This window comes from Gracilinanus agilis, chromosome 5, assembly GCF_016433145.1.
Source record: "Gracilinanus agilis isolate LMUSP501 chromosome 5, AgileGrace, whole genome shotgun sequence".
In the NCBI taxonomy this organism is placed as follows: Eukaryota; Metazoa; Chordata; class Mammalia; order Didelphimorphia; family Didelphidae; genus Gracilinanus; species Gracilinanus agilis.
The window spans coordinates 107540437-107553371 of record NC_058134.1 but is presented as its reverse complement, the minus strand read 5'-3'; the positions used below and the strand labels follow the sequence as shown (position 1 = coordinate 107553371).

At 41.0% G+C, this 12935-nt stretch overlaps 1 protein-coding gene across 1 annotated transcript; it reads left to right on the top strand.

Moving 5' to 3' along the window:
- The first annotated feature begins 2050 nt into the window (after nt 1-2050).
- Nucleotides 2051-12729, top strand: LOC123249909 (putative DBH-like monooxygenase protein 2). Its single transcript, XM_044679000.1, has 13 exons — nt 2051-2338; nt 2742-2888; nt 3608-3769; nt 4128-4211; nt 4493-4660; nt 5210-5312; nt 7272-7438; nt 9285-9376; nt 9635-9731; nt 10095-10154; nt 10951-11081; nt 11382-11496; nt 12493-12729. The coding sequence occupies exons 1-13, from the start codon at nt 2051-2053 to the stop codon at nt 12727-12729; spliced, it is 1851 nt and encodes a 616-aa protein (XP_044534935.1).
- Nucleotides 12730-12935: the final 206 nt, after the last annotated feature.

The following is a 12935-nucleotide window of genomic DNA, read 5'->3' as shown; positions in this document are numbered from 1 at the left end:
ATCCCAAAACCTCTTAGGGAGATAAGGGAGGGGAATGTATCGCAATAGAAAGAATTCTAACTCTTGACCTGTGTTCAGTCACTGCATTTGATGCTTACTGTCCTGTGACTTTAGTCATATAATATGTCCCCCACTTTGGCTTCAGTTTCTTCATCTGTAAAATGAGAGGGTTGGATGAGATGGCCTCTGAGGTTCCTTGCAACCATAGATCTGTGATCTTCTATCTTTGATGAACCAGATAATAAGACACTTTGTCAGGTTCACAGTGGATTAAACCCTCATTCCACTGTTCACGGTGGAATCCATTTGTTTAAAACATGGGAGAAAGGACAGGGAAGTCTGGTTTCTCTAGTAGAGGGAATTCTTTGTTGTCCTACCAATGCAAATTGTAACCTCAACTTTTAGTTTTAAAGAGCTACCAAAACATGGATGAGTTAAGCAACATAGCCTGTCTGTGTCAGAAGTGATATTTGAAGCTATGTCCTCTTGACCCTGAGGCTGGCTCTCTATCCATTACTCCACATTGTCTCTCTAGGGGGATAGAAAATCATAATAAAATATTAGAAGTAAAAGGGGGCAGAGACCAATCTAATCCAAACTCATGCTCAGCATAGAGGTTTTAGTCTCCTTTTAGACATACAAATGGTCATATTGGCTCTGTCCAAACACTTCCAGTAATGGAGAGCTCACTACTTTTCAAGGTGTATTATTTCACTAGTGGACAGCTCTAGTGCTGTCTAGAGAGTTATTTACTATTAAGCTGAAATTTGCCTCTCTAGCTTTTACTCTTGAATCATAGCTGCCTTCTGGCACCCTACAATATCTTAGAAAAGTTGAAAGGGACTTCAGATGTCACCTTGTGTGACCAACTTGTACTTGAAGATGATTAGAATCAATTGAACCCTCTTTCACACCAGTCCTTTCAATATCTGATGACTGACTCTCCTTTGGTGTCTATGTGGTCTATGTGTCTAGGCTCTCACCTGTGGCTCCAAAAGCTGTAGCATGATGCCCAGATACCACACCATGGTAAAATTGTCTTGGCAGAAAAGGCTAAAGCAGGTTGAGTGTAACTGACAGTCCTCAAACCCTTTCTTGTTTTATGGGGATGTACACCCTCAAGACTTCTCCTGGTGGAATGGGTGAATTTGAACAATTCGTTCTAATGACCATAAAGCAGGCTCTACAGAGCACTTAGAGTCTGGCCATATATTGAAGATGGCAGGTCATCCACTATCTCCCTGGCCACTGCCAATCATATGATTCTTCTCTTGCCACTTGACTTCAGTGACTGGAAGAGAGGATGAAGCTGATAGCTTTGTGCAACTCTGCCTTACTTAAGTCTAATTTAAATATGAGTCAAGATATCATTCTATAATGTCATTGGTCTTCTTCAAAATGAAGGACTAACAACAATATTTGATGACAAATATCATTCCTTAAGGCTACTGGCTCCCAGGCTAAATATACAGTTTCTTTAACTACACCTCATATCCCAAGGTTTATTGTAAGGATTAAATGGGGGGGGGGGCATGTGGGACCATGTGTAAATGAGTAGAGACAAGAAGATTATCCCCTGGGACAATCCAGCTTGATTTAGAGTCAAAGGTCATAGATTTGAATCCTATTTCTGCTACCTTTGGGATCTTGGATAAATTGCTTTCCCTGGAAAGAAATTCAAAGGACTAATAATGACTCAGGTGGTGCTGAGCTGGAACTAAATTCTAATATAAAAGGGATGATGCAGATCTCTCTTCTCTCTCTTGGCAGTGAATGAAGCAGGTTTTCAATGTGCTGCCAGATGGGAAGTAAGGCAGCTGGGCCTCAGATTCTTCAACTACAAAATGAGGAAGTTGGATTAGATTATCTCTACTATCCCTTCTAGTCTAAATCCCATGATCCTGTCCTGCTCAGATTGAAGATATGGCAGCTTTCTTGCCCTTTTTGTGTCTGCTGCCACTCAGTTGCATGATGCTTATCTCTGGTCCTTTCAAAAGGAAGCTCTGCTAACACCTAGGGCTAATGACAGATGCCCCAATCTCTAGGAGACATGACCAGTGCCTTTTTTCTCAGGCTATTCATGTTCTTGGTCTTGGTTACCCCTGCTTCCAGTGTCACTCCTGGCCCTACAGTCCCACTGCGCTTCTCTAGATTCTTGGATCCCTCCAATGTTATGTATCTACGCTGGGACTTTGACATTAAGACTGAAATTATTACCTTTGAATTACAGGTGCGGACAGCTGGCTGGGTAGGTCTCGGTGTCACTAATCGGTACAGCAATGTCGGGGCTGACCTAGTAGTTGGGGGCATCCTGCCTGATGGCAACATGTACTTTTCTGTGAGTATAAAGATGTTCCAAGGTCTCCAGCCTCCAAACTCAGTGCTTTTTTCAATAATTCCATACTGACTCTTCTCCCCTGCCTCCATCCCTCTCTTCCCTCTCCTTGAGTGTGTATTTGTGTGTGAGCCTCTGTGGATGTGCTTTGAGATTTTCCCTTTTACTATCTGTCTCTTGCTTTCCTAGGCTTTCTTCTTTGATCTTTTCTCATAGCATTCCCCTTCCTTGAGAGAGGAATCAAGAGTCTAACCTCCATGCCTTCTCCTGGTGTAACTATAAAAGACAAAATTCTGGGCTGGATGGATCATGAGTCTGACATTGGATGGGGGTGCTTATGTTCTTAAGCTGAACCTCCTCTTCTGTCACCCCTCTATATTCCTATTCCTGGATGTCCTTACCACAGGACCAGCATGTTCTAGATGATGACACCTTGGAAGAGGATGGGAGTCAGGATGCTAAGCTGCTGTCTCTGACTCAGGATGTTGTCTATACCACCATGCGTTTCTCCAGGCCCTTCCGCTCCTGTGACCTCCATGACCAGGACATTACAGTAATGGAGAGGAACAGGGAAGGGAAGAATGGAGAGGGAGATGGGGGTGGGGGAAGCTTAATGCACACTTAGCCAATTATTCTACCCCAGCTCTACCAATCCCAAATTGGGAACATTAGGGACACTTGTGTGGAGTATGGGTTCAAACAATTCCTTGAGCCTGGGGCATCTGCTGGGTATGTTTGGGTGAGTGTGTTTATAGACTTGTTACATGTTTGTGTATAAGTGATTGCAAATCAATAGCTGTGCATGTATATGTGGGGAGGTGGTGCATATTTATATTTATGCATTGTTGTGTATGGAGTATATATATGTACACTGGGATGGGTAAATAACTTTACATGGACAATTCTGTAATATAAGTACCTATGGATGTGGTGTATGTTTGAGTGAGTGTGTATATAGGTGTGTATGTATATAAAGGTGAATGTACATGTACAAACATATAGGATTGTATATATGTGTGTATATGATTAGGTACATAAGTTCATTTATAGGCAAAGTGAAATTTTGTATAGATTTTTATATGTATATATGAGTAAGTATATGAGTGTATACATGTGTGTTTTGTGTGTGAGAGAGATAGAGAGACAGAGACAGACAGACAGACGGACAGAGAGACAGAGGGACAGAGAGACAGAGACAGAGACAGAGAGAGACGTTTTGCTGATTTCTGAAGGAAAATTAATTTGACTTGTCTTGATTTCCTCCACTCCTAGGATGACACTATCCGGATCCTGGCAGCCTATGGGTTGAATGACATAGTACAGCTAGAAAGGGATAAGACCTTTGTCAAATCTATCTTCTTGCTGCAGATGATTCATCCTGATGATCTAAAGGCCCCAGAGATCTCCTACATATATGACTTGGAGATTACTGATGTGAGACCCATCCCCACTTCCCTCTACCCCAGAACTACAATTCCTTCCTTCATCATCAGTTCTCTGGACCTTGCAAGACCCCTTTCCTAGTGTCTAAACATAAGTAGGTATATATATATAAATATAAGAAAGCATATGGGGTAGGAGGGTCAGGCATTGCAATCCAGTGGGTTTTCTGTGTCCTTAAGAGATTCAGGCAGAGATGGGGGCGGGGCACAGAGAAGCTGGTTATTTTTCACCCTCAGATACCTTATGATTTTTTATCCTATTCTCATAGAAAAATCCATTAATTCCTGTTGTTGACTGCTTCCCATACTTACTACAGGGCTAAGCTGCCATCTCTATTTCCTCCACACAGTTTCTCATACCAGAAGATGATACAACCTATATCTGTACTTTTCTTCCTCTGCCTATTGTTAACAAGAAACATCACATCTACAAGGTGGGACTGAGGACCAGACCATGGGCAGAAAGGGGGCAATTTGGGCTCTAAGTTATATGAAGAGGCAGTGTCCAAGAAAATGTATCTATTTGGAGACAAAGAGATTTGGTGGGATCTCTTCTCACTTCAAAGGCTTGAAAGATGGGATGGAAAATAGTTCCACATGGAAAGACATAGCCCATTCATTTTAATTTCTTTGTGGTTTGGCTTGGAAATGTAGTAAGGAGAAGAGCTCACATAGACCACCTATTTCTTCTTTCTTCTTTCCTCACTGTTTCTAGTTTGAGGGGAAACTGACCCCCCACAATGAGACGATGGTACACCACATCCTGGTTTATGCTTGTGGTAATGCCAGTTCCCTCCCCACAGGCATGAGTGATTGCTACGGTGGTGACCCTGCCTTCTCCCTTTGCTCCCAGGTCGTCATAGGCTGGGCTGTTGGGGGCAATGTGAGTCCTCAGACAGGGCAGAGAATAAACAGTCATGGGAGGTTGTTAGTTTAGAAACTGGAGAGTCATGGGTAAGAAAGCTGGAATTGAAGAAGAAAGGTACTAAAAGACTAAGGGGTTGACAGATTGGTAGCTGAGGACTTTTGGATTGGGAGGAACAAATGGGTAAGAGCTGACATGTGAGATATAAGACCTTGTGGGAGTGGATTAGAAGGTGGGGTAATTCAGGTTGCCACACAAGTAGATGGAGGAATGGAGAGAATGGATGTCTAAAGGATAAAAAAAAACAACAGAAGATTAGATAACCAATCAAACTATTAAGTTTTGAGGGCTGCCTTTATAGTGGATGGTGAATAACTATTCCCTAGCCTGTTCCATATGTCCATGTGTCAATTTGGGGCTTAAAGACCTGGATAGCCTCTACTGGATAAGGTCAGAACTTTTAGAGGGTGCATGCTGAATCATGTTTATTATGAGCACCTCTGAAATGAAAACCAAAGAATCACTTGACATTTTTCTTCTCATTATAACCACTGCCCTACCTTAAAGATTTACCAGTTGCCAGATGAAGTGGGTTACTCCTTGGGGACTCCTCTAGACCCTCAGTGGATCCGGTTGGAGGTTCACTATAGCAACTTCAATGGTCTGACAGGTAAGAGGAAAGAATTAGATGAATGTGGGAAGAAAAATCATAATCAGGGGTTTTGTGTAGATCTGGAGAAAGATGGAAAATGAACCATAGCTATAAATAGAGTTATAGACTTTACTTTAGAACCTGAAGAGAACTTTGGGTATATCTTGTCTTATCCTCATTTGTAGATGAGGAAACTAAGACCTACAGAAGAAATGGCTTGCAGTTAGTAGTGGCCGAGATTCAAACTGTGACTCTCTAACTCAAATTCCAATTTTTGTTTTTTAAACTTTCATATATAGTTTTTTTTTAATCTTTAGAAGAGATAGAGTGTCAGCTATACCCCAACGGAAGGGCCTTGGCTTTTACAGTTGGTAACTAGACTGTTTTTAACCACCTCAAGCTTGGCTTAGTTGAATGACATCTTTGGGAGATAATATAAAGAGTACTGGAAATAGAGGTGAGAAGACCTGAGTTATATGCTCAGATCTGTCACTACTTGTGTGTCCTTGGCATGTCATTTCTTCTATCTAGCCCTAAATTTCCTCATCTGCAACAATGAAAGTGGTTAGATCAAATAATTTTTAAGGACTCTTTCAAAACTCTAAAGGTCTTACCTCTTCCCAAATGTCTCCTCAATAATGCCATCAGCCATATAGCACTCAGCCAGTGGTTTATTATGCCAGATCAGGTTGAAGGTGACGTGAGCATTCTAAAGAAATAAATAAACTATATACAGATAGACTAATTATAGATGCATAATATGGTTCCAGAATCCAGTTTCATTCAATCCAAGCAGAAACCTAACTGGAATGGGGCAAATTGGGCTTTGCCCAAGGTGCCAGAACTTAGAAAGTATAAAATGCAACATATATACTTCTTGGAATGGATAAGAACAACTAGTTATTAATGATCATAATTAGGATCATAATTAGAAAAAAACAATATTAAAGCAGTAAGATGCCAAATCATTGTTTAAAACATCTTTCAAGTTTAAATAGTTTAAACTAGTTTAAATAGTTTAAAACTATTTTCAAGCCTTGAGAGCAACTATTTCACTCCCTTCCTCCAAAGAGTTTTTTTTTTTTAATCTCCAATGAGTTTATTTTAATATTATAATATTTTGTTATGATAAACTATAAAGTTGATTTGGGAGTTATTTTTTTGGTGCTCCTTGCCTCAACTAGTTGTTGCTATAAGGCTAAGAGATCATTGGGGAAAAAAAAAAACCCTTACCTTCCATCTTAGAATCAGAACTGTATATTTGTTTCAAGGCAAGGTCTAGGCAATGGGAGTTAAGTCACTTTTTCAGGGTCACACATCTAGGACTAGGATGTGTCTGAGTTCATATTTTATCCCAGGATCTCTTGACTCCAGGCCTTGCTCTCTATTCACTGAATCACCTAGCTGCCCCCAAGAGATCATTTTTAAAGGGATTTCCTTTGGTCTAGATCTTATGGTCTAATTTTCTTTCCAGCTCTATATTTTTTCTCATTCTGAATTCTTTTTTTTTTTAAACCCTTGTACTTCAGTGTATTGTCTCATAGGTGGAAGATTGGTAAGGGTGGGCAATGGGGGTCAAGTGACTTGCCCAGGGTCACACAGCTGGGAAGTGGCTGAGGCCGGGTTTGACCCTAGGACCTCCTGTCTCTAGGCCTGACTCTCACTCCACTGAGCTACCCAGCTGCCTGTCATTCTGGATTCCTTTGCTAATTCTACTCTGTTTTTATTTTTGGTCAAAATTAGAGGATTCTTTCTCTAAATGACCCAGTTATTAGGTATGAAAGCAACTAATTCTATCTCTTTATCTTAACTGCCTCTTGTTCTGACCCAGGTGTATGTCTTCAGCTCCAGTCCTATTTAATTATAGAGTAGAAGTTCTAGTAAAAAGATGGAGGAAGTCTAATGCATTGGAGCTGGGATTCTGTCTTGGTTGGCTTTTCAAGTCTCCCATCACCCAATCACTTCTCTCCCCCATAGGTGTCTATGACTCTTCTGGCATCCGTCTCTATTACACCCCAGAGCTTCGACGTTATGATGTTGGTGTTCTCCAACTAGGCTTTTTCACTTTCCCCATACACTTCATTCCCCCAGGAGCCCAGAACTTCAGCTCCTTTGGTCTCTGCAAAACTGGCCAATTTGAAGAGGTGAGTTTAGAGGATCCTTCTTCTCTGTTGATTTTCTGTTCATGCCATGTTTGGGGATTGACCTAATTCCACTGTCTGACCCTTGTTCATCTCCATGGACTTAGATGAAGATGTAGGATACATTAGAATCACCAAACCAGCACTCTGGTTTATCCATCATAATAATCTGTTGCAAATAGAGACCTCAAGAAGAGAATTATTATTCTTTCTGACCTCAACCTTTAGTGGAAAGAATATTGGATTCAGAGTCAGAAGACCTAAATTCTAGTGTTGATTCAGTCCCCTGATTCAGTCTTTGGGCAAGAGACCTTGGAACCCCACTTTTTCTTTTGAAAGGTGGGTTTGATAATACAAAATCTATGTTAGGTTTTTGAGATGTAAAACATTTGGTAAACTGTAAGACACTATATTTTAAAGCCTAGCTACAGGTGTTATGACCCAGCTTCTCTTTTTCTTGCCATTCCATAGCTGTTCAAACTTCCCTACCATAGAATTATACTGACTGTTAGCACTACTGTTTGGGACAATGAGTTCTCCGAATTCATTGCCAAGGCATTAAGCACTATTTCCTTGGTTGTCTCATTCTACATCCCCACAAACAATGCCTGATCTCTGCCAATCTATCATAGATATTCCATTAATGCTCAATGATCAGTAGATTGATTGTCCTAGTACATAGAAAGTTATTCTCCAAGCCATTACTGAATGGAAGTGGGAAGTTTGGGGTATGTATGTAACTCTTGAGGTGACATCTTCAAGAAGATTACAAGAGTCATTATGGCATTGTGGATAGAAGGCTGGCCTCAGAGTCAAGAATGTCTGGAATATATTGATTACTTGACCCTAGGCAAGTTGCTTAACCGCTAAGTCCTATAGGCAACTCTCCTAGACCAAGATTTTTAACCTGAGGATGTGTGGATAGATTTCAGGAGGTCTGTGTGACCTCTTCACTTCAATAGAATTGGCTTCTTTTTGTAATCTTGTGTATTTTATTTTATGCATTTAAAAAAGACTAGCCTGTGTGACCCTGGGCAAGTCACTTGACCCCCATTGCCCACCCTTACCAATCTTCCATCTATAAGACAATACACCGAAGTACAAGGGTTTAAAAAAAAAAGACTAGGGGCTCAAAAAGAGAGTTACATAGATTTCACTAGACTACCCAAAGGGACCATGGTACACACCCAAAACATTAAGAACCCCCGGGGTTAAAACTATAAATACAGAGAAGGTGCTGACCTGCACTAATAGAAATTTTCTTATCTGAGCCAACTGCGTGACTGTGGCATCCCAAGTTCAGTCCTTCTCCCTAACTCTAAATTCACTTCTATTATTTACTTCAGAGCCATATCTCATGGTGTTCTGAGATTTCTGAATTCAGTGAGCAAATTCACGTTTATAATTTTGAAAGCTGAGAGGGGGCATCATTTTCACAATCTCCAATGAAAACAAACTCTCCAATTCTCCAATGGCCATGCTTTTCTTTGTTTTCTTAAGTAGCTCTTCCACTTCTCTGAATTGGGCTTCTCTCTAGGGAAGAGCAGGAAGGGGCAATGGAGTCCAGGGAAATGGGGAGGAGTTCCAAAGCTCATGGTTGGAGAGTGGCCAGTCTGTGAGTAAGCATTTCTTATATGCTTACCACATGCCAGGCACTGGGGTTACAAAGTAAAACCAACAATTTTTACTGTCAAGAGAGCTCACATTCTAATGGGGAAGATAGTATAGAGGGTATACTGAGGTCCAGATGGGATGTATACAGAATAGGTAATACAAAGGTAATCTTCAAGGGGGAAGGCACTAGTATAGAAAAAGATCTCAATGACACTTGCCCTCCCCTATGTATCAGATGAATGGGCAGCCAGTTCCTGACCTACAGGTCCAGGGCTACATGCTTCACACCCATCTGTCAGGGAGAAGACTCAAGGCTGTGCAGTACAGGTAAGAAAAGGGTGAAATGGGAGTATATAGGTTCAGGTTTCTGAGGAGAGAGTTACTAACTATCCCACCCCATTTTCTCTGCTGAAAAGCCATTATAATTTCTTCTCATCCCTTCTCCCTACCTGCTTCCTTTGTTTTCCCCTTTTATTAATCTTCCTCCTGCCCCTTTTGCTGAATATTGTGTGGAAAGAGAAAGAATGAAAAAAAAATTAGCTCCTGCCCAGGAATATTCGCAGGGTGACATACCTCCTGCCTCAGGAATGGCTCTCAGCTGCGGATAATCTGCAAGGATGATGCCTATGACTTCAACCTGCAAGAAGTCCGAGATGTGAGGGAGGAGACGGTGATTAAGATGGTGGGTTCCTCCAGAACATTAATCAACAAATGGTTATTAAGCACATTCAGATGTATACGTATACATACACATATATATGAACATTTTGTGCAGATATGTGTACACAGAAAATGTATGTATATGTGTGCATGTATATATTATAAATACAGACATATAGAAACACACACACATACACCCTATATGTGAGTATACCCAGGATGCCCCAAAGCCGAGATCCAATGAACTCATGACTTCTTCATAGTTTCATTCTCTGGGGCTGATGTGACTGTGTTCTTGGGTTGTAGATAGTGGGCAACATGACCCTCAGAGTCCCTTCTAACCCTGGGGTTCTTAGACCTGATATTGATGCTCTGCTTTGGTTAGGGAGATGAGCTGTTGGTGGAGTGTGACTACCAGACCCTGGACCGTACCACGCTCACTTTTGTAAGTGTTTAGGCTTCTGTATCCTCTTCCCCATAATCCCTCCCTGTGAGATTAATAGTCATTCTAGAGAAAGTCAGCTTCTGTGTCAAAATGAGACAGATCTCAGCTCAGTATACAATGAAGAAAACTAAGACGATGAGAACAACAACAACAAAAAGGGACTGGAGTCAAGAAGATGCTAGTTTACATTTGGTCTCAGTCACATATAAGCTCTGACACACCTAACCTCTTTCTACTTCAGTGTCCTCCACTGTAAAGTGGAGATAATAATAACATCTACCTCACCGGGTTGTTGAAAGACTCAATGGAATAATATTTGTATAGTGCTTAATACAATGCCTAGAAGATTGTAAGGTTCTTAATAAATGTTTATTCCCTTTCTCCTTCCATTGGAAGGTCATTTCAATATCAGAATGAAGTTAATGAAATCAGAAGCCAAATCTGCTTTGTAGGGGGTGGGACTCATAGTGCCTTTTAAAGGTTAAGAGGTTTGGTATTTGAATTATATGATGAATTTAGATGATCCTTTACATTATTCCCCAGTTCTGTCATGGATCATTGGGAGCTGAATATCTCTTTTTCTATCCACATGCTGATGTGAATACCCAAATGAATCAAGCTAGATGGCCATATTTGGACTCAACACAGGGATGAACCCAAAGATGTTATTAAAGATTGTGTTATTATGGGATTAGTATAGTCTTGAGAACCTGACATCCTAGGAGTTAATGGAGCACTGTCCTCATCTTGCAGAGAAATTGGAGACTCTTCTATTTTCTGCTCTTTTCCTCCCTAGGGTGGCCCTAGCACCATGAACGAAATGTGCTTGATCTTCCTTTTCTACTATCCCCGAAACAATATTTCCAGCTGCATGGGCATGCCAAATATTGTTGATGTTGTCCGGGAATTGGGTCAAGAGGCTTCAGAGTAAGTTGGGGGCAGCCTCAGATCTATTCTATGGCAGCAATGGGAGGAAGGGGGAGCAAGGCATGATTCCTTTTGATAGCCTTTTCCTTTTTTCTTATGTTCTCTGTATCCTTCCTCTCTTTTTCTTGCAAATATTTTCTTCCACTTATTTATTTTTCATTCAACTAAATGTCTTCCCTCCTCCTTCCCCCTTTCTCAACACTTCTCTCTTTTTCTCTCCCTCTCTCTCCCCCAACTCCTTTCCCTCCCTATTACTTTTCCCTCTGATTTTTTTCTTCCCATCCTATTCCATTCTCACAGTACCATGGAAGCAATGGTGATGTTGAATGATATTGAATGGAACAATGAGAGTATCCAGAAGGCAGAAGAGGCCTGTAGAGATTCAGAACAGCTGGTGATTATAAAGAGTGTGGATGTAAGCGGATATAATCCCTAGGAGGATACTCTGTGGTGTGTGTGTGTGTGTGTGTGTGTGTGTGTGTAGGGGGTGGTAAGGATGGAGGTTGAGGGAGGCCGACCACATTGGATTTTGGTGAGGAGCAGAGTCTCAGAATGGGAGAGGGCCATAGACTTCTACTACTTATCCATATTGCAGTCCATAGCATTTCTCAAATGCGATTTTTTTTTTTCTGGGAGTTATAGGAGGATTTGAAAGAGTATCATGAACCTCATCCCTATGGATGTCCTATTCTTCTTCCACCCTGCCAAACCTGATCCTTTCTTCTAAATGAATATGATTATCTACTCTAGAATTTGGGTCAAGCTTTGGATGGAAGGTGGGGTGAGGAAGTGGCATCATAGGAATCCATACAGCAGGGGCAGGAAACATGTGGCACTAGCATAAGTGACCTGAAACATTATCCTTCCCCTAAAAAAAGTATAAAATGCCATATGAATTATTTTGTACAACTTCTTGCCTCCTGAAGAGAATGAATTGCCACTGTCCACAGATAGTGTGGTTTCTTCTAGCTTATAGATGATGACTTTTTATTCAAGATGATCTAATTAGAGATGAAGAGTGGGGTGGTTTTTGGTGGAAGGAAGGTGGGTAGGATAGCAATATAATAAAGTGCAACATCAAAACCTCTAGTGAAGTATATTATAATGAGAATTAATATAGACCTTTTAAGGTTTGCAAAGCACTTCATATTACCTCATATGGTTCTCATGACAATCCTGTGAGATAAGTGTTTATCTTCACTTCCCAGATAAGGAGATTTAGGCTTATGGTGCCTTGGACAGGGTCATACAATGAGTAAGCATTTGAAGTAGGATTCGAACTCATGTTTTCCTAAGACTAACATTCAACACTTTACCATCTAGCTATATATTATAATTTTCAAGGCTAATAAATTAAAATGAGCTTATTAAGGAAGGGGATGCTGAAACCCTTTCCATCCTTGGTTCTCAGGAAGTGGTGAGAAATGAGACTGGCAGGATTCCCATCATCACACCTACACCTAGGGGATCTTGCCTGGAATCCTCAGGAGGCAAAGTAGAGTCTGAGGACAAGCTAAGCTTTCGAACTATCTCCAGTACTCCTTCAGCCTCTAGCTCTTTGAGCCCCAGTTACCAGTCCAGTTCTTCCATACTTCTGGTCATGATGATTTTGTGTGGCATCCTCTCTGCTTTCCCTGGTGAGATTTGAGCTCCAGGGTCCCAACCTGCCCCTCTGACTCCATGCTTGTGACTGTCTCTTAGGCCATCCCAAAATCTGTCCAGTGTCCCCTGATCCATTATCTCTCTTTACAAAAGCTTTAATACATTCTTTCAACTGACCAATTTTTAAAGTTTATTTTACTATTCCTAATAGTCTGTCACCTACAAAGCAATTTTATTTTCTAAAAGAATCCA

Excerpts from the sequence above, each read along its gene's own strand:
- LOC123249909 (XM_044679000.1), top strand. The coding sequence starts at position 2,051 with ATGACCAGTGCCTTTTTTCTCAGGCTATTCATGTTCTTGGTCTTGGTT. Across the intron at positions 4,212-4,492 it reads AGAAACATCACATCTACAAG|TTTGAGGGGAAACTGACCCC; the intron begins GTGGGACTGAGG and ends CACTGTTTCTAG. Across the intron at positions 4,661-5,209 it reads GCTGGGCTGTTGGGGGCAAT|ATTTACCAGTTGCCAGATGA; the intron begins GTGAGTCCTCAG and ends CCTACCTTAAAG.